The sequence below is a fragment of the Aquarana catesbeiana genome, linkage group LG10, assembly GCF_042186555.1.
Source record: "Aquarana catesbeiana isolate 2022-GZ linkage group LG10, ASM4218655v1, whole genome shotgun sequence".
In the NCBI taxonomy this organism is placed as follows: domain Eukaryota; kingdom Metazoa; phylum Chordata; class Amphibia; order Anura; family Ranidae; genus Aquarana; species Aquarana catesbeiana.
The window spans coordinates 217,451,230-217,472,351 of NC_133333.1; the positions used below are offsets into that span (position 1 = coordinate 217,451,230).

Consider the following 21,122-nt stretch of genomic DNA (forward strand, 5'->3'; position numbering starts at 1 on the left):
CCTGCCTTTACACAAACATGATGGCATCCCAGTCTAATGCCCTGTACACACGGTCGGACTTTGTTCGGACATTCCGACAACAAAATGCTAGGATTTTTTCCGACGGATGTTGGCTCAAACTTGTCTTGCATACACACAGTCACACAAAGTTGTCGGAAAATCCGATCGTTCTAAACGCGGTGACGTAAAACACGTACGTCGGGACTATAAACGGGGCAGTGGCCAATAGCTTTCATCTCTTTATTTATTCTGAGCATGCGTGGCACTTTGTCCGTCGGATTTGTGTACACACGATCGGAATTTCCGACAACAAAATCTTGGATTTTGTTGTCGGAAAATTTTTTATCCTGCTCTCAAACTTTGTGTGTTGGAAAATCCGATGGAAAATGTGTGATGGAGCCTACACACGGTCGGAATTTCCGACAACAAGGTCCTATCACACATTTTCCATCGGAAAATCCGACCGTGTGTACGGGGCATTAGTCTGTAGGGTTCAGTATCGAGTTGGCCCACCCTTTGCAGTTATAACAGCTTCAACTCTTCTGGGAAGGCTGTCTGCAAGGTATAGGAGTGTGTCTATGGGAATGTTTGACCATTTTTCCAGAAACATATTTGTGAGACCAGGCACGCAGTCTCCACTCTAATTCATCCCAAAGGTGTTCTATCGGGTTGAGGTCAGGACTCTGTACAGGCCAGTCAAGTTCCTCCATCCCAAACTCACTCATCCATGTCATTATGGACCTTGCTTTGTGCACTGGTCCAAATCATTTGGTGGAGGGGAGATTATGGTGTAGGGTTGTTTTTCAGGGCTTGGGCTTGGCCCCTTAGTTCTAGTGAAGGGATTTCTTAGGGCGTCAGCATGCCAAGACATTTTGGACAATTTTATGCTTCCAACTTTGTGGGAACAGTTTGGGGATGGCCCCTTCCTGTTCCAACATCACTGCGCACCATTGCAAGGTCCATAAAAACATGGATGAGCGAGTTGGGGTGGAGGACTGGCCTGCACAGAGTCCTGACCTCAACCTGATAGAACACCTTTGGGATGAATTAGAGTGGTGACTGCGAGCCAGGCCAACATCAGTGCCTGACCTCACAAATGTGCTTCTGGAAGAATGGTCAAACATTCTCATAGACACACTCCTAAACCTTGTGGACAGCCCTCCCAGAAGAGCTGAAGTTATTATAGCTGCAAAGGGTGGGACAACTCAATATTGAACCCTACGGACTAAGACTGGGATGCCATTAAAGGTTACGTGCGTGTAAAGGCAAGCGTCCCAGTACTTTTGACAATATAGTGTATGTGCTGTAAACTACTTCAGCAAAGGTCTCAGGTCCTGCCCTTTTTTTGCAGACTTTCCATTCTCTTGCTGGAGCATCCAAGGCAGCTGCCTCTTCTGCCTACCCCTCGGTCTGGCCCTGCTTGGACACGTGAATAGCCACTACAATTAACAAATAGGCAAAACCTGTAAAGATAGTATAGTATAGAATGTCGCGTATGTGTGTGTGTGTACATTCACATCATTCCCTGCCTTCAAGGAGCTCACAATCTTAAGCTGACGGACACTAACAGGCAGCATGAACTGGCTGAATTACGGTCCGTGTGTCCCCCTGTGTATTCAACAGAAGCTGATCTTGCTGGTAAACCATCATTAGATCAGCACTTACAACCAACGGCTGCAGCACTGGTTAGTGTATCCTGAAGAAGGGGAGCCCCCACTGTCAGAATACAATAGCGTGGGGTGGGGTGGGGGGGGATCCCTGAAGCCACATTGCTTGTGAGGATTCAGGAACCTTATGAGTATTTTTTGTTCAACCTACTGGTCGAATGAGAAAAAACTCAGAGAGCCCCCGCCAATTTAGACAGGAGACAGTTACCTACCAGTATGTATTTGGAGTATGAGAGTAAACCCATGCAAGCACAGGGGGAACATGCAAACAGCAGACAGTGTCCTGGCTGGGATTGGAGTCGAAGACTACAGGAAGAAGTGATAAATAAATAATTCAGCAGGGATTGCAAGGGTTCCCTGTCATGGTCAAGATGTAAGAAGTCAAGCACAAGGATGTCAAAGACAAAGAAAACCATTAGGGGGGGTTAACTCTTCAACCCCAAACTGGTATTGTTTTTGTAGCTGATGTTGGAGTGGCCCTTTAATTAAAGCAATGCTGCAAAAGTGTGGGAAGATGTAACCAGCAAAGTAATCCCGATAAGTGCAAGGTGCCAACTTAATCTTGTTCCAACAGGCCAGGGAAAGGGTTAAATCACTCAATGATCCGTTTTTTGTATTCATGCCTCTCCTCCTTCTCCTGTACGACAAGGAGGCGAGGAGGGAGGGACAAGAGTAACTAAAGATCAAAAATAAACCTCTCGGGGGGTGGAGGAAGCTGTGAGTGTATATATACTGGGATCTTTCCCAACCAGCTCTGGTGCTTCAACTATTTCTGGGAATAGAAGGAGAGCAAAGGGGGCTGAAAGATCCCACACAGACAATCACACACCTCTACTGCTGCTGCTGCTGCTCACGGGAAGAGAACCTGTCATCCATCACTTTCCTTCATTCCACCTTGGGACACATCTTTCTGGATGACACCTCCAAATGACCTCACCTGACGCTGCTGGTCACACTTCAGTTGCGTTGAATTGACTATTCTGCAAAAAAAAGTTCCAGTAAATGATTAACACATGTGGAACTTTTAGAGGAAAACTGGCACATTTTCAGCTTGTGTAGAGTCCAGTTACATTATCATTTATTTATTGCATAATATCCATGTAATGGTATTTTTTGTTTTGCAGTTAGCTGACTAAAAAGGAGCTGCTACACACACCTGTTCACTTATTATACCATTTAGAAAAGTAGCACAATGGCTCCAAGACACCTCTGGGGCTCCTGGATGGTGCTTTGGCTAATGGGTACCCAAGCTTTGCCTAGGGGAGAGGTGACGGTGCCAGAATTATCTCCAGGTGTGGATGGGAAGGTGACACTAAGGCTGGTTGCTCTGGGTGGAGTGATGGAATTTCAGCTGTTCCCTGACCATGCTTTCCTGGCACCTGGGGTTCATATCACACACTTGGGCAGGGACGGGTCTGATGAGGAGGACACTGCTGGACTGAGAAACTGTTTTTACTCCAGCCACAAGCAACTGGCAGCTTTTAGCCTATGCAGAGGGGTTCAGGGGGTTTTCCATAATGGTGAAGACAGGTATGTGGTCCAGCCTCTACAGACGCTGGAAGGATGGGGGGCTTTAGGTAAACACATTGTATTCAAAGTGGGCAAGGCTGAGAATGTGGGCAGCAGGGCTGGAGAGAACAAAGAAGAAATGATCAGCCGAAGCAGGGAAGATAAAGACTATATCAGAGGACATAGGAAACAAACAGCAGGGATGTTAGGGAAGAAGAGGAAGACTAAAGATGTAAAATGGGGCAGACCTGGCTCTTCATCCACTGACCGGAGAAACTCCATACAAGAGGTGAAGGAACATTTGGTTCTTGACAGGAGCATCTCTGAAAGACCCATTAGCCATGCTGGCACCACTCCTCGAAACCGCCAGAGGAGGTTTGTGTCGTCTGAGCGTTTCGTGGAAATTCTTCTTGTGGCAGATACATCAATGGTCCAGTTCTACGGGGAAGACCTACAGGTAACATGTCAAATTTGTTATGCTTCACTTTTGAGTTTCCTTTTTGGATGCTTTCTGTAGTTTACAGACGCTGAAAATAGTTTCAGAGTTTGTTAATGTGTGTTAAACATAACAGTGATCTTCTCTTATTTGCTCCATTTTAATCTGTTAAATATGCCATTAAAAGCATTTGGTTATATCTGTTCCATAATTGCAAAAAAATCAATAACACCTGTTGATCTTGCCATAAATCTAGTGAACTTTCTGTGCTCTCTGCTGCACTCTTATCAGATATATTGTTCCCAGCAATCCCTGGGGACTAAAGAACCCCCCCCCCCCCCTCTTATTTTATGAAGTAGAGAAGAGAAGGAGGTGTTCTGTAGTACTGTCCTAGGGTGACAACGCTACTCCTCTATAGACAGGGTATGGTAAGCAAGAACTGTCACCCTAAGACAGGAAGGGGGGAGACTTACTAAAACTGGTGCACACAGAATCTGGTGCAGCTGTGCATAGTAACCAATCAGCTTCCAGGTTTTATTGTCAAAAATGAAAAGTTGTTCCCTGGGTTTCGATACACTGTAATAAAACTCTGGACTTGAGACTCATGGTAAGACATCAAGTCAGTCACATAGAAAAGGTCCCCAGCAGAGAAAAGCACTGCCAAATACACACTCAGCATGCTGGATGAGCGTTAAGCTCTGCAGGTGCATGAAAGCTTATTAATCTATATGGGGGATTATATATTATCCAGAGCAAACAGATTCCTTATTTTATTTTTCTGCTGGTGGTAAAATCCCAATCCCACTCATTTTTGGCAGCGGTTTTGCTTCCACTCCCACTCTGCACAATTTATCCTAAAATGCAGCAGAAGCTTTGCAGACTTGAAAACTCGGACTCTGTAGCTTCTCCGTTTTGGGTAGACTGACCAAGAAGGGAGGGAAAATCTAAAACAGGGATACAGACAGCAGTAAAAAACCGACAGATGTTTTAGGCTTCCGTTACTCCACTTATAAAAAAGGTTTTTATTTCTGTCTGTGTTGCTGTTCTAACCCCCCCCCCCCCCCCCCCCTTCATCCAAGACTTAAGAACAAAGTTTTGGCTAGACTTACACTTTGAGGAAAAGCTTGTTGGCTGCTTTGGGTTAATGAACATTTGTGGAGTGTTTGGTTTAAACATCTAAGGAGTTTACATTTCTGTAGACAACTAAAATGCAGAGATCCAGAGAAAATTATTAATCTCGGGGCTGTACACGACGGATGCAAGTCCCTTATCTGCAAGCAGAGAGTTCAAAGCAATGGGAAAAATAGGGATTATTTTAAAATTCAGAGGAAACAAAATTTTAAAATTTTAAAATCCTCTGCTATTTTCTTGTAAAGTGTGTTGAAAATATGACATCTGCAATCTAATTGGATGCTGCAAGCAACATTGGTGCTTTGCTACCCTCTATTATCTGATATCTGGAATAGGGATAACACAGTCCAGATGAATCTGGAGGTATGGAGGTAGCTGTGTACGGTGTTCTGCTGTCCAATGCAGAGTAGGGAGTTTTTTCCCCACATTGATTCCATTCCCAGAAACATGAATGACCAGTACTACCAAAATGACACATTATGCTGATACATGAAATATGGGGAGAAAAAAAAGGAAATGGTTGTCACCAGCAGCCAATTTGCTGTTCCTTATTTTTTTTTGTAAATTGAAACAAAAGTCTGATGGTTGCTATGGGCAACAACTCCATCGTTGAGCTCATCTTCCTTCCTCCAGTCTTCATGAGTCAGATCCATAATGAGTATCACATTACACTGGCGGGAGATCAACAGACACAACATTCACCCACTGACAAGATTCCCATGTAGAATATACAGTTTATCAGGGGAGGACTAGGCTGGGGGGAATTTTTCACTCCCTGGGACGGTACTATTGATATAGGCGTGCGCACAGGGTGTGCCAGTTGTGCCTGGGCATACCCTAATCACCCCACGCGGTGCTGATTACCCCTGCTTTCCGTCTCCCCCCTGCAGTGCTACTAGCTTCCCTCCTCTCCTCTCAGAAGTGGGGAAAGGGGTGGTAAAAAATTTCATTAAAGTGGATGTAAAGCCAATGTCATCCTTTCTAAACTACTGCCATAGGTGTTATCTATAAGGATATACATGCCTCCTGCATGTATCTTTACCTGTCAAATGTCTCCCCTCTGTCTGTTATTAGACCTGAAAAACTGCAGATTCTGTGGGCGGGTCTGTTGTCTGGAGCTCGGTGGGTGGAGTCGTGATGTCAGTAGACTCCCCGCCCACCTCTACACTCCCCTTGTCAATATGCATTTTCTCCTGTGTATTTCTTACACTGAACTTCTGCTATGATCTCTAACATCCAGTGAAAAGACAGGAAAGTAACCACATGACTTCAGCATGCCAAATCATGCTGAGGTGTGGAACAGCCAATCCTTGCAGAGCTGCTGAAGAAAGGAGTGGGGGAGGGAATTAAAAAATAATGCATGTGTCTTAGGCTAGTGCACGAGATATGTAAATCACCTGTCACTCACAGCAAGGGGGAGGATTTGACAAAGTTTTTCTCTGTTTGTCAAGTTTTATCTCACTGAACAATAAAAGAGGATCGCTCAGGGCTGGATTAACTCTTTGTGGCAAGACTGGGCTCAAATGATAGGAAATCTAAGGATCAAATGTCTCCATCTGGAAATTGGTACCTTTTACTAGAACCAGAGGTTTCTTATCAGTAATATACAGTAGAAGGACATGGGCTGTATATCTCCCACTCATTGATTCATCGTTCTTTGCAATGTGCCAGTCAGCCAACTCACACTGCAAAGATTTAAATTCTCTAATGCAACTTTTTTCAAGTAGGGTTCCTCCACAGATTGCTAGGGGTTCCTTGAGCAATGAACAATTTGTGCCTCCTAGATCAATAATGACTGACATTTAAGGGTGACATACTGAGTGCCAATGTAAGGGACTTTCTTCCCACTGATCACCAGTGTATTGTGCCCTTGCCCTATGGGACGGCAATTTAAGAGCATCCTTCTTCCACTGATCGCCAATCTAAGGGGGGTCCCTTCTCCACTGACCCCCCAGAGTAGGAGAGGATTTCACTGACCACCTATGTAAGGGGCACTCTATTGACCATCAATGTAAGCATTTCTCCCCTCATAACCAGTATGAGCAATCACTACCATTTTCATTGCCTGCGTTTTTTATCTGGTCATTATTATTATCTGTTTCTTTTCATTTTTATTTCAGAAAATAATGTTGTTCTATAGCTCAGAACTGTGTGTAAGATATGCTAAGTATGCCACATTTATTATCTTTTTACTTATTCTTTTATTTACAACTTACTGTTAACGCTAATGTTTCCTGAGCTGTTGATATAATAATTATAAGAAGCGGTTCCCTGAGACCTGAAAATTAGTTTAAGAGGTTCCTAGTGGTTAAAACGGTTTAAAAAAGGCTACCCTAAAGTCTAGCTTGTTTCATGCTAACTGCCTGCCTGTGCTCTGACCATCAATAGCTTTGTGCCAATTGGCACCTGCCTGTGTTCTGGCTGCAGAGCAAACTATAGGGAAGGAGTTCAGACACCTGTAACACATTGCGCAGCAGCCTGACAGTGGGGGAAACATTAGTTGCTTGTAACTCCCTCGGGCTTGCCAGGGCTTGTGCTGTTTTCATTTCTTGTGGTTAGAGCAGATAGTCTGTGGTTGATGATCCATCTCAAATGGCAGTTAGGAAGGAAACAAGACTTCCTTATTTTTACAGAAGGTTAGCCCCTTACCATATGAGCAGTGTGGATGCAGCTATGTCATTTAAAGCACCTCATGTACTCACCTATGTGCATGTTTTGCCTCTGTCCTGCCTATTTTAATCAATAAGAAAAAGATTGCTGCTATATACATCAAGTTTTATTCAATATTTAAATCCTATAAAAATCCAAACTGATGTTACTTTTTGCTTTATTGGCCACCCACCCATTTTTATTCCACAATTCAAACAACTTTTTATAAGAATATCAAGGAAAAAAAAAACAATCAATGAAAACCTATTCCAATAAGATTGTATCAGAAATTACAAAGGAAAGAAGGAAAAATCCTGGACGGCCGCACACCGCTGAAGGCATCTTTATTGAAAGATTCAAATCCAAAAACAGTCATATCTTAGGCATAGAAGACAGGGAAGAACAGCTAGCGAGTTTCACATCACAAACAGATGCTTAGTCATAGCTGAATAAACAATGTCTGATCTTATGTATATATGGAGCTAATGAAAAATAGACATTCATTCAAATGCAAAGCAATGTTGAAAGAAACCTCCACATAAAATAAGACCTTGTTAATGCCCAAAATGAATTGCACCTGGAGGGGAGAAGCAAAAAGCTAATGAATACAAATAAATGAATAAATTAAAAAAAAAAAAAAAAAATATGTATATATATATATATATATATATATATATATATATATATATATATATATATATATATATATATATATATATATATATATATATTAATAAATAAATACATAATAAATAAATGAATAAATAAAAAAAATATATATATATATCCCCAAATGTTATTATTACAAAGACAGTACATTAAAGCAGAGTTCCACCCAAAAATGGAACTTCCGCTTTAAGTGCAGGTGACCCCCCTGACGTGCCACATTTGGCATGTCATTTTTTTGGGGGAGGAGTGGGTACCATGTTTTCACAGGCACCCAGCTCCCACTTCCTCCCCTGGCTCCGTGGCGCTGGAAGGAAGTTCACCTCTCCCCCTTCCTCCCTGCAATCTTCTAGAACACGTCACAGGTCCCAGAAGATTGCCCGGCCATTCACAGCGTGCAGCGCTGCTTGCGCATGGGCAATGCGCGTCCGGATGTGAAACCACAGCTGGGCGCCCACAGTTAGAATGCCGGTGCCTCGGAGAGGAGGGGGGAGGAGTGGAGCTTTGTGCGCCCGCATTGCTTTACCATGGGACAGGTGAGTGGCTGATTATTAAAAGTCAGCAGCTACACTTTTTGTAGCTTCTGACTTTTAAATGGGTGGAACTCCGCTTTAAGGCTAGAAAATGATATGGATATGGATCATGGAAGGGAATTTCTATTCCCTTCCATTTGTTATTATTATTATTATTATTATAAATATTATTATAACATTAAAGCATATCTATGGTGAAAATATAACATCTTATATTCATTTCCACATTGTATTCCAATTATTTCTAGCCTACTACTATTAGGGTTTGTTCACACTTGACTAAATTTATAACGCTCCTATAGCATTAGTATGGGCGTTAGACTGGCATTTTACAAGCAGTAATGGCGACTTACAAATGCTCCCCAAACGCCCTATGAGCAGTTTTGAAGTGTTTGGTGAGCGTTAATCCACTCCACAAATGCCTATTCCATTACAGGAGATAAACTAATCTTAATGCCCAGCAACCGCACCGCAACTGCCTGGCAGAGCATTTGCAATGCGTTACAATAGACTTGAATGGGAGGTGTTGAAAGACTTCAAACACCTCCTGACTTGACAAGAGGCTTCAATTTTGAAGCGACGCGATGGTAACGCTTCATGTTTTTATAGTGTGACCAGCATGTGCTGTTCATTGTATCATTTGCATTGGCATTTTAGGGGCGTTTCCCAAATGCCTGCTTTTAATGCCAATGTGAACTTAGCTTTCTGAATGATCTTGAAAATTGTAAACTTACTTTGTGAAGATCCCCACACATTTATATCCTTGAATTCCGTGACATGTATTCACTATGCCCTGTGTGTAAGCACCAGGCACCACTGTGTGACACATTTTACAGATCCTGCCTTCTGAACCACAGCGGTGCTGAGAGACTTGGAATAGGAATCACATTTTGCAGGCAGCAAGGTACCATGGGACATGTAGTTCTTATAAATGGAAAGTAAACAGCAGAGCAGAAGCTGAAGAGCGTGCAGGGGCTCCAGGAAGTTGTGGAAAGATATGATCTGCAAACTCACAACAGAAAAGGAGATTTTTCGTGTAAGCTTATATTGGATTGTCAATAATAACTATTGCTTGTATTGGTATTACAATTTCCTTTAAATACCAGATGAGTTTGGTTGCTGTTATCAGTGTTCCTGCTATGAATCCAGTACTAGCTCCCTGCAGCACCGAGGGCATTGACAGCTCCTAGCATCTAGACACCTTGTGGAGGGACCCCGCTAGCACACCAATCTTGGGGAGAGGTTGCATACAGGCCCGTCGCGACAGGACAGGCAAAACAAGCAATTTCTTGGGGCCCCGAGCTGGCCTGGGGCCCCAGCCGCGCCGCCGGCCGCCGCTTCCTATGAGCTGCAGCCTGTAGCGTGTCCGACTCCCCTTCCTTCCTCCTGCAGTCCGCGCGGTACAGGAGATTCAGTTTCCTGTTCCCGGCCGGATTGACAGCAAGTGCACACACTGAGTGCTCACTTCCTTTTAGTCCGACCAGCTGGGAACAGAAAACAGAATCTCCTGCCGCGCTGTACACGGTAGGGAGGGGGGTTAAAAAGAACACGGGGGGGGGGAGTAGTAAGGGGGGGAGGCAGTCATCAAGACCTATTTAGTAATAAAAATATGGAAGCTTGCTGACCATAATAAAAACAATTACCATAGCTTTCTTTCCATTTTCTTCTTTCTTTACCATCCCATTTACATCTTATTGCTTCTTTTTTGAATCAGGTAATATTTATTAAAGCTTTTTGCAAAACTTTACAAAGCAGAGAAAAGACTCTACAGTACACTCTACTGTAGAGTCTTTTCTCTGCTTTGTAAATTTAGTGAACTTAAACTGTATCGCTATACTGTGGTTCCTGTAGGCTTTGCATGCGTGCGGGGGGGGGTTTGTGGGGGCCCCCAAATTCCTTCAAACGGCCCTGGTTGCATATATTCCTCTAAACCTTATGAAAAAACACCAATATGACCTGTTTTTATTATGTAGTCCTAGAATTCTAACCTAAAATAGGTATGAAATCATGTCCCCAGTTGAACTGTATATTACTGTTTGGTATCCATCTTTGTTTCATACATCTGCTATTTTTTTATTTATTTATTTATTTTTTTTCAATGTAGTCCAACGACTTCTGATGATCTACAGACTTATACACTATACTTGGTATCAGTTTTTCCAAACCATTGTTTAAATCTATTTTTCTAATCTACATTGTATTCTGCTCATATGTCTAGGTTGTACGAGTCTGAATATATTTGTTCAGCTGCAATTCTGTATTGTCTGAAAATAAACACAAAATAGGTATGAAACGGTATGTAGCTATATTCAGCAACATAATAATTGAAAAGTAAAAGTGGCCTACGAATAGATTATCAAAGTTTTAATGATTTTAGGGATATTGAAAAGGAGGAGATTGAATCTTAATGGATCTAAAACAGAACACCTGCTTACACACTAGGACTTTCCTAGACTAAAAGCATTCCTGTGCATAGTAATATACACTTACATATCAGAGCCCATGTACTGTGCAAGAAAAACAGTCTGTTCTGTTCAGTTATAGGAAGGCTCTATGTGGATATACCTACATAACCCCCAGCACAGCAAATCATAAATACTTACTGTGTGAAAAGACACATTTCCATACTACTAAGGCCCGCTGTAGCTAAACATATAACGTATTCTGTTAACTGTATGGAGTTAATACCTGGAAAGACTGTGTTCAGTATATTCATTTCTTTTCTGTATTTCAAAAGCCTTTTTTTTACATTTTTCTCTACATATATAAGCAGATCAAGCTGTTCCGCAAAAGTGCCAGTTCCAACAACAAACCACATAACCAGGGCTACTGTTAGAAATCACGGGGCCCCATACAGCCTACCTGACAGAGACCCCCTTCGCCCCTGGCCGAAAGTGGCTGAGGACACAGAGTTATCAGTCCCTTTCTCTGCAGCCTCAGCTGCACAGATGAATGGATAGGAAGTGCTCTGATGCTTCCTGCTCATTCACAAACAGAAGCATAGTAAACACAGTGTACTATGCTTCGTGATGAATGGACACAGGCGTGTGTGGTACCAACTGCTCACTGTGTTTATTCTGGAAAGGAAGGGGCCAGTAAATGACATATTAATCCGCCCTCCCCCCCCCCCCGCTCTCCACCCTGAAACATTCCCCTGTGTTTTAGGGGAAGAGGAGAGGAGGAAAGCCGGCAGTGCTGTGGGGAAAAGGGGTACACAGAGGGGCCCGGACAGCTGATGGAAGGGGCATATGTGCTAGAACCATTGTCCCTGCAGTGCAGCCAGAGAGGGGAAAGAGGAAGAGAAGCTGGCAGCACTGCAGGGGAGGCAGAAGAGGATAGATCTGCAATAAGACAGTACAGCCGGCCCTCCTGCAGGTGCCTGGGCCCCCCTTTTGAACTGATGGGTCCGGCCCAGTACAGGAGGGCTGGCTATACTGCCTTATCCGCAGCCCTGCACATAACACAGGTGGGAGGGCTTACAACAGTCAGATTTTTTTCTTTTACAAAAGATTTTATTTATATAATAAATTGAACAGGTAAGTTAGGTAAACAATGAGATGGTTAAATTATGTATAACAAAAGCGGTAAAAAAGTCCCAACAAAAGGGGAAAACAAGAGATTTTGTAGAGCTTCTGAGTTCCATTTAGCATCATAACGAAGGCCAAAACGTTTCTGATTGACAGAGCTCGAGTTTCTTGGTTGTATCATATGGTGAACTAAAACAGAACGACTCAGGCCGCGTAATTAGAATCCCAAAACATAGAAACTTATTGAGATTGAACATCCATATAGCGAAATGCACCCTCCATTATTAGGGGGATACCATCACTGAAACCATCCACACCCAAACCCTGCCCTGCAGCCTGGTGGGCTTTGAAGATAAAGATACATAGTAAGGGAAATGGGAACCGAAAAATAGAATAAATAAGAGAAGAGAAAGGGGAAGGGGAGACAGAAGGGAATGAGGGGAAAGAGAGGAGTCCTCAGGGGTGAGCACTAGAGAGTCATCAAATCGAGAGAAGCTGATTATTGAATCTGGAGGGTTGGGTATGTGCGATCCAAGGTTGCCAGACCTTGAGAAATTTATCATGTGTATCCGAGGTTCATGCGGTCAGCTTTTCATTGACAATGATATCGTTCAGATGGTTCTTAACCACTTCAAAGCACAGGAGTTTTCCAAGCCCTCGCAATAGTCAATTTAGTTGCAGTAAAAAGATGCAAGGCCAACTGGCGTTCTGGATGGAGCAGTTCAACTATCGGCTTGTAAAGAAGGGCCTCATAGGGGTCCCGTTTGATGCTAGTGTGAAATATGTTACGAAGAAGGGCATATACTCTGACCCATAGTCTGCATACCTTGGGACAAGACCACTAAATGTGTGCCATGGTGCCTTCCTGGGAGCATCCCCAGAAGCAAAGAGAGGAATAGCATGGAATAAATTTCGCCAGCCTAGCTGGCGTACAGTATCATCCGTACAGAACTTTATAAGCATTCTCCAATATGGGAACATTCTTACTTAGAACTTTTAAAAAGAGCAATTGTCATGATCTGCCAGTCCTCCGGATCTTTCCCTAAGTCTGTTTCCCATTACAGTTGTCAGATTTTTTTCAGATAGCTTAAACCTTTTTTTAAGGTTTGAACTATATGAAGTAAACTGTTGCAGGAACTGTTTACATGTGTTCATCGAAGTTGGGCTTTAATTTGTTTTTAAAGTTCATTCAAAATTTCATGTACACACGAGCGGACTTTTCGACAGACTAGGTCTGACGGTCTATCCGACGGACTTTCGGCGGACTTCCGACGGACTTTCCTAACGAACGGACTTGCCTACACACGATCACACCAAAGTCCGACGGATTCCTACGTGATGATGTACGACTGGACTAAAATAAGGAAGTTGATAGCCAGTAGCCAATAGCTGCCAAAGCGTCGGTTTTAGTCCGTCGGACTAGCATACAGACCAGCGGATTTTTCGACCGGACCCGAGTCCGTCGGAAAGATTTGAAACATGTTTTATTTCTAGGTTCGTCGGACTTTTGGGAAAAAAAAGTCCCCTGGAGCCCACACACGATCGAATTGTCCGACGGAGACTGGTCCGCCGGACCAAGTCTGCCGGAAAGTCCGCTTGTGTGTACGCGGCATTAGTTTACTGTGACCACAGGGTAACAACATGTATGCTATGTAGTTAAACTGCAGAATGAATACCGTTGTCACACTGTTACAGGAAGAGGAAAAATAACGGATCTTATGGCACGATCAACAGGTGATAAATAATAAAACTACAGTATGTCATGGGGAGACTCAGAAAATAGTAGTGAAAAATTGCATCATGTATGGATACATAAAAACATAAATTCCCATGCTTTGGTGTTCAACTCCTTCCTGCTCAGACGGTCCCACTGGCTTCCAATCATTACTAGACACTTGGAGCTGTCTTTGACAGCTTGGTCTCTGTGCAGGAAAAATGCTTTCAGCACAGAAACCTCTGCTGCCCAAGGATGCATTTGTGTGATATGTGGGCAATAAACAAGCCCACCTTGTGGGGATCAATAGGTTAAGAATAGCTTTGCTTCCCATTACAGCCAAATCTTAGGGTTCACACCAGATGCGTTTGGGCTACGCTGGCAGCTATTTCCAGTGGAGCCCAAACACGTAGATAACTGCAGCATTGCCGTGTGTGCTCTGAAAATAAGCACAAAGGCAACACTGCTAAGATAAATGGGACTGAATTAAAATATCAGGGAAAAAAAATTGCAAAAAAAGAGGCACCAAAATCAGCACATTGCCACTGTTGTGTTGATTTACTAAAACTGGAGAGTGCAAAATCTGGTGCAGCTTTGCAAAGAAACCTATCAGCTCCCGGGTTTTATTGCCAAAACTTAATTGAGCAAGCTGAAGTTAGAAGCCGATTGGCTACCATGCACAGCTGCACCAGATTCTGAGTTCTGCAGCTCTCTGGTGTGAAAGAGCCCTTATGTTTCTGGAGGTGGAAAACATTATAAAGCTAAAAGGAATGAATAGATTTTATGTAGGTGAATAAGGGATACCAACAGCTGGACACCTGGGAGATGTGTAGTTAACAGTTATTAGTAATACATTGATGCACAATAGTGGAGATTTCAAGCTGTCTGGGAGACCTCCGCCACCAGTGCCGATTTTGCTGTGGAACTTTCCATGCCATTGCTGTGTCCTGTGTAATGTAAATACAAGTAAAGTGTAATTAACATCATAGCACTATGTGGCCTCTAAAAAAAGATTTGTCATCGTAGATCACTCCACAAAATTGGCGTTCAAAAGTGTTCTTTAATCCCAGGACAAAGACTCCAGTGAACTGTTCCGACATCCTTTATGCTCTTCCAACCCCTACCTGGGCGACTATAGTTTCAGAGTCAGACTGTTCCCAGACAAAGTGCTCCGACCACCCCACAACGTCTCTTTCTTTCTACAAGACCCTCCCTCTCTCTTCCTATTACAGCTCTGTGGGAATTGCTAAAGAAAGGCCAGCGGGTGGCAAGATGGGTCACAGCTTCCTGTTAGTTAACTCTCATAGTGATGTGTTGGATTTATGATGTATAATTACTTTAATAAGCTGAAAGGGTTCACTTACCTGCAGGGGAGGACTGGACAGGGGGTCTGGAGAGCATTTGCAGTACAATTAATATGTCAAACACTGGGAACTTTTTGGGGGGAGTACTATCAATAATGAAAGCCTTATTACAACTAATACCTAAATTAGAGATATACTTTCCACCTTAAACTATAAAATTAATACAGTATACAGTATGTTTGGATGGTGGCCCTGATCAACTTTCTTTGTGACTCTGCGGAATACCGAGAGCTGCAAATTAAGTCAGTGGTGGAAGAGTGCAAAAAAAACTTTAATGCCCTGTACACACGATAGGATTTTCTAACAACAAATGTTTGATGGGAGCTTGTTGTCGGAAAATCCGACCGTGTGTAGGCTCCATCGGACATTTTCCGTCGGAATTTCCGACAAACAAAATTTGAGATCTGGATCTCAAATTTTCCGACAACAAAATCCATTCTCGGAAATTCCGATCGTGTGTACACAATTCCGACGCACAAAATTCCACGCATGCTCGGAATCAGGCAGAAGAGCTGCACTGGCTATTGAACTTCATTTTACTCGGCTCATCGTACTTGTTTTACGTCACCGCGTTCTTGACGTTCAGAATTTCCGACAACATTTGTGTGACCGTGTGTATGCAAGACGAGTTTGAGCCAACATTTGTCGGAAAAAAATTCACGGTTTTGTTGTTGGAAAATCCTATCGTGTGTACAGGGCATTAAATGTGTCGCAGTCAGTAGTTGTGTGCCTGTTCACACCTCCATGCTTTGAGGCAATTTGGGCCCCAAAGCAGAAAAAAATTGCTGCTGTTTTATACTTTCTAAGTCGTGCTCAAGGTCATTATGTGGATCCATTCAGTTGCGTTCAAAAGTAATGGCACCGCAACACACTGCACTGTGCTTGGTCCACTAATGTGTTTTCAGTAATACAAGCTTTTTACCACACATTACCACATTGGTGCGGTGGTGTAAACAAGCCCTAAAGGAAGGGGAATGATTAAGATTATTTGTGATGATGGCATGGCGTTTTATTTAGCAGTCCATATCATTTTCCAGAGCAGCAGTCAATGTTTGTTTTTAGTATTTCATCATTAACAATTCATCCACTACATACAATCATCTTTTTTTATCATGTATACTGTATGTAAAAAGGTGTGTTACAATAAAATATAGTCTTTAAGACAACCCCCACCTTTCACAATGGTAGCCAGTTCCCAGTCTGCCCCTGCGCACACAATGTGCCACATCATGGTCCATTACAGGTGGCCAGCCCAGACATTTCCATTAATGTGGAAAATTAAAACAGTTTTGATAACAGTAGTAAAATCTGATTACAGGAACTTGCTAAGGAGTGTCGTGCTTTTCCATTGAGGTCATTATTCAGAGGATGGCTGGCAATCATTCAGAGTCCAGCTATTCCGGGAGAGATTACACCAATTATCGCGCTGTGAGCGTAATAGCCCGGCCACAGTGATAAGACAAGGACAAAACACAGCATTTTCACACATATGTCAGACAGAATCTCATCGTTCTGCAACTAGGTGGGACATGAGAAGGCCAGAATTATAATTCTTTGATGCACCATAGAGACATTCACTTGTCTTTCTTTCATGTACTGGATCACATTATCACTGACTTTTCCAATTACTGATTTACCCGAGGGCAGTTCAGACCTCCACCCATGGGCCTTAGTCAAGTCGTACATATGACACTGACTCATTCTGAAGTACTGCGGAAGACGCACCCTGATCGAAGGATAACTTTGTAAGAGGAATGTGCAGGTTTGACCAATTATACGTTTTCCGTTATTTTGTGTGGTCCTTGAAAGGGTCAGACTTTTGGTGGATGCAGGAGAGTTAAATTCACCCTTTGTCCTTCACTCTCTTGCCCCCCCCCCCCAACATTTATTTATTTTTTTTATTTATTTTTAATCATTTATTTATTTTTATCTGAATAATTATCTTTTTTGCAGGGAGCTTTAGTCCATTTACATGACCTCATGGATACTCTAGTGGGTAGTCCTGAATGATGAAAACACATTATGTGGTGTCATTCCCTGGAGCATTCCCCTATAAGCTTAGGGCAGCTTGATGACATACCCTCAGAGGATCGTTCCTTGATGCCCTGCACTTACAGGAATTGGGTTGAATGGATGGGTGTTATTCACCCCGGTAGAAAATTGGTGTTGGATCCCAGAGCCATAGTAAGCCAGCAGGCTCAAAAGCGCATAAATAGATTTCAAATAAAATGCAGTAGATGAAATAAAACCATCTGAAAGACCCTCATCTTTTGGAAACTCTAGTAGTGACATCTCTGCACTTGCATTCAAGGGTCTGCACACCTCCTTTGGTCATTACCAGGCATCCCACACTCACTGATGCATCTTACTACTATACAGAGGGCAACAGGAGGAGTGAGAACACCACAAGGGAGTCAAGGAACACAATGAGGGACTACGGCAGGTAGATATCTGTGCTGGAGTTCTCAAAGGGATAAAAAGCCACAGAGTGACTCAGCAGGTTCCACCCTTTCTGGAAGACTAAACCTTTAAAGGGTTGCAAAATATAACAGTCTACAATCTGAAGTAAAACACAAACAACCTATGAAGTATAGGAAAGAATGAAATAGTTTGGATGTAGGTCAACAATTTTGGCCATCTCACTTGCTATTGTCTAGACATCTGATTGGAACAAAGTTTGATTATTTCACTGTAATTGTGAGTCATTTTAAGAAACCATGACAACCAGTAAAAATACACTGAGCATAACAGTTACTGTTAATATCTTGAGATGCTTTTGCTCTAACAAGTTTACTAACGTGTGTACCACAGCTGTGGCCATGATAAGTTAGCTTACTATCTTGATTCTATATATTCCATATAACTGTCATAAATTAGCTCAGCGCCTGCAGAGCAACTCTAGATACAGCCAACCTGGGTCCAATAATATATATTTTCAGCATATATATTTTATATATAATATATTATAATGTAATATATAATATTTTATTATATATAAATTACATGGTTTTGCAGGTTTGGTGAGGAGGAGCTCAAGTGGTCTGCATAGAACCCTGACCTCAAACAAAAAAAACACCTTTGGAATCAGTGCCTAATAATGAGCCAGTATTAATATCAGGCCTCACAAATACTCTTTTGCCTAAATTGGCAGTGGTTTTCACGTACATTAATCAACATTTTTGTGGAACTACTTCCTTAGTGAAGGCTGTTATAACTGCAAAGGGGGGGTCAACTCCAAACAGTTTGTGAATGGAAGCCCAATAAACTCATATAGGTGTGATGGTCAGGTGTTCACAAGTGCATGAACAAATAATAACATCCAATCAGAATCTCTCTTTCATTTTCTCCTTTTAAAAGGAGAGAATCTTCTGGCCAACAAGGAGTTCCTTCAGTAATAAAGCTCACTGTATATGAATGTTTTTTATTAGATAAACATAACTGTGTTTCCCATGTCTGACTTATGAAATGAGGGTTCTCTGGCTAAAATAATACTAAGCATCACATGGTGAAGGCTGAGCTGTTTTATTTTATCTATAGATGTCACCTATCTACACTGTACTTGTATCTGTAAATGGCAAAAATAAACTAAACTGCAATAAACTAAATGTTCCCTTCTAGCTCCATCTCCTGACATTGATGTCTGTGGCCTCTCGCATCTACAAGCACCCCAGCCTGAAGAACTCTGTGAACTTAGTTGTAGTAAACATTCTGGTAGTGGATGGAGATGCGGGTCCAGAAGTGTCTGATAACGGTGGCCTGACATTACGGAACTTCTGCAGGTGGCAGCAGAAGTACAACCCATCGAGTGATCGCCATCCAGAGCACTATGATACCGCCATTCTCATCACGCGGCAGGTATGTGACCCTTAGCAATGACACTTCCTAAAGACTGAGCTTCCAATATACAACACGTCAGGCTCAGAATATCACTTACATCTATTCCAAAACTGACTGCTGCAGTCTAGCCACAGATTCAGGAATATGATACGCTGTACAGGAAAACCTCACAGGCAAAAACCTCTTCTAGGCTGCACTGCTAATCTGGGATTCCACACAGATTATTATTTTATTCATTTTTATTGTTTAGCTAGAGAGATGTATATATGTTACACTCAAGTAAAATATTCTGCCTGTTTTGTGCACAGTATCAGCTTGCTATATTCACCTGATTCACTTAAGAACTTATTTTTGTCTTGGCAAAGTTAACCTATGTTTAAAGTGTAACTACACCCTTGCTGCAGTCACCCACATAATGTAGGGCCTCCGGCCCTTCTCCCCCGCTAGTCTTATTCCTGTTACAATCTGATTGTACACTCTCCATTGGAGCGACCAATAAACCAATACCAGTACAGCCTCGTACACACGATGAGAATATTGTAGGAATGAAAGTCCATTTTTTGTTTTTGGATGCCAGTCTAATATTGAAAATTAAGAGGTTACTAAAGTTACGAAAATTCTCATATGACAGATTACAACTTCGGAAGTGATGTAATGTATTATATTGTGTATTATAATGTATTCTTTTTTTCCAAACATGCATGGTCTTGGTCTTCTGATTTTTTTCGGATGAATACTGTACTGGTTAAATGAAAATTGTTAGTTTTGGTATTGTACAAAAAAAATTTACGTGTTTGTCCCTTCGGATAATTTTGCATGAACTGTCATCATTGGCTCTCGAAATCTGTGTAATATCGATCACAATATCGTACAATTGCTTCGAAATTGGTATTTTGTGTCTGATTTTTGATCGTGTATATAAGGCCTCATGTACACTGCTGCTGCTAAACGGACGTTTAGGAGCAGTTGGGCATTTTTTTCAACTGCTCCTGAACTCTCCTCTATGTTATCTTATTAGTACATGTACACAGGGTCATTTACAGTTGTTTCTAGCCAGTTGAGTTTAGAGGCTTTTTTTGGAATGCAAAAAAATGGGTTCAGAAGCTGAGTTTAGAGGCATTTCAATTGCCAAACGCTTCTAATTGCAGTAAATCATGTTTAGCTGCCTTTCGTTTACAGGTTTTTCATTTTTGGCTATTTTGAGAAAAAAAAAAAAAAAAAATATATATATATATATATATATATATATATATATATATATATATTTTTTTTTTTTTTTAAACGCTTCTAAACACAAACGTGGCAAATTGCTGTTAAACGCGGCATGTAAACGCGGCAAAACGGACATTTTAAACGTGGGTTACTATCTGTCAAGTTAAATCGTTCAGGAGAGGTTGTAAAAATGTCCCGTGTACATGAAGCCTTAGGTACGAGGGTCTGTCTGATTTGGATATAAATTGACTTGTCTGGGCCCCTGCATATGCTCTATACTCTCATTCATTGCTATGAATAGTTAGACCAGGGTACCCCTCTTAATTACACTGCTTTTACACTGAAGGTAGGTCAGCAGACAGCCCCCAGGGACCCGTAATAAAAGCTCCTTAACATTGGTAGCCAGTGTAAAGGATACCAAACTGAGACAAATCCTGCTCGCTTCAATAATATACATTTTCCAAGAAAATATTTAAAAAGATGCTGGGCCTCTTATAGTATGGGGTCCTCAGTGCTTGTGAAATACAGAAATAACAAGTGCCACGCTCTAAATATAAATCACAATACACTTAAGTGCAAAAATAAATGAAAATAATGTGTGCTAAACAATAATTACTTCTATAAAGATGTGCCATTAATAACTCATGTGCAAACTAATAATTAAAAAAAACGCTCTTTATTGTGCTATCAGTGTATGAATAAATATTTGGTGCATTTCAGGTCCCAATTCAGCCCAAAATTCGGGCTGAAATCGGACCTGAAACGGTGCACCAGGACGCACAGGACCCCTGCTGGGAGCCGCATCAGCATTAGGTGTGAACCGTGAAATCAGCACAGTGGGTCCAGCACAGCTTTTTCCAGTGTTATACATCTCTCC

General features: G+C 42.1%; 1 protein-coding gene across 1 annotated transcript in view; it reads left to right on the plus strand.

Annotated features, from left to right (window-relative positions):
• Positions 1–2,388: 2,388 nt before the first annotated feature.
• ADAMTS8 (ADAM metallopeptidase with thrombospondin type 1 motif 8) overlaps positions 2,389–21,122 on the plus strand; it is a 66,668-nt gene continuing 47,934 nt past the window's right edge. The window contains exons 1-2 of the mRNA XM_073603309.1: positions 2,389–3,633; positions 18,815–19,051. Of these exons, the coding sequence (XP_073459410.1) occupies positions 2,860–3,633; positions 18,815–19,051 (1,011 nt within the window). The 5' untranslated portion in view covers positions 2,389–2,859. The remainder of the gene's footprint in view (positions 3,634–18,814; positions 19,052–21,122) is intronic.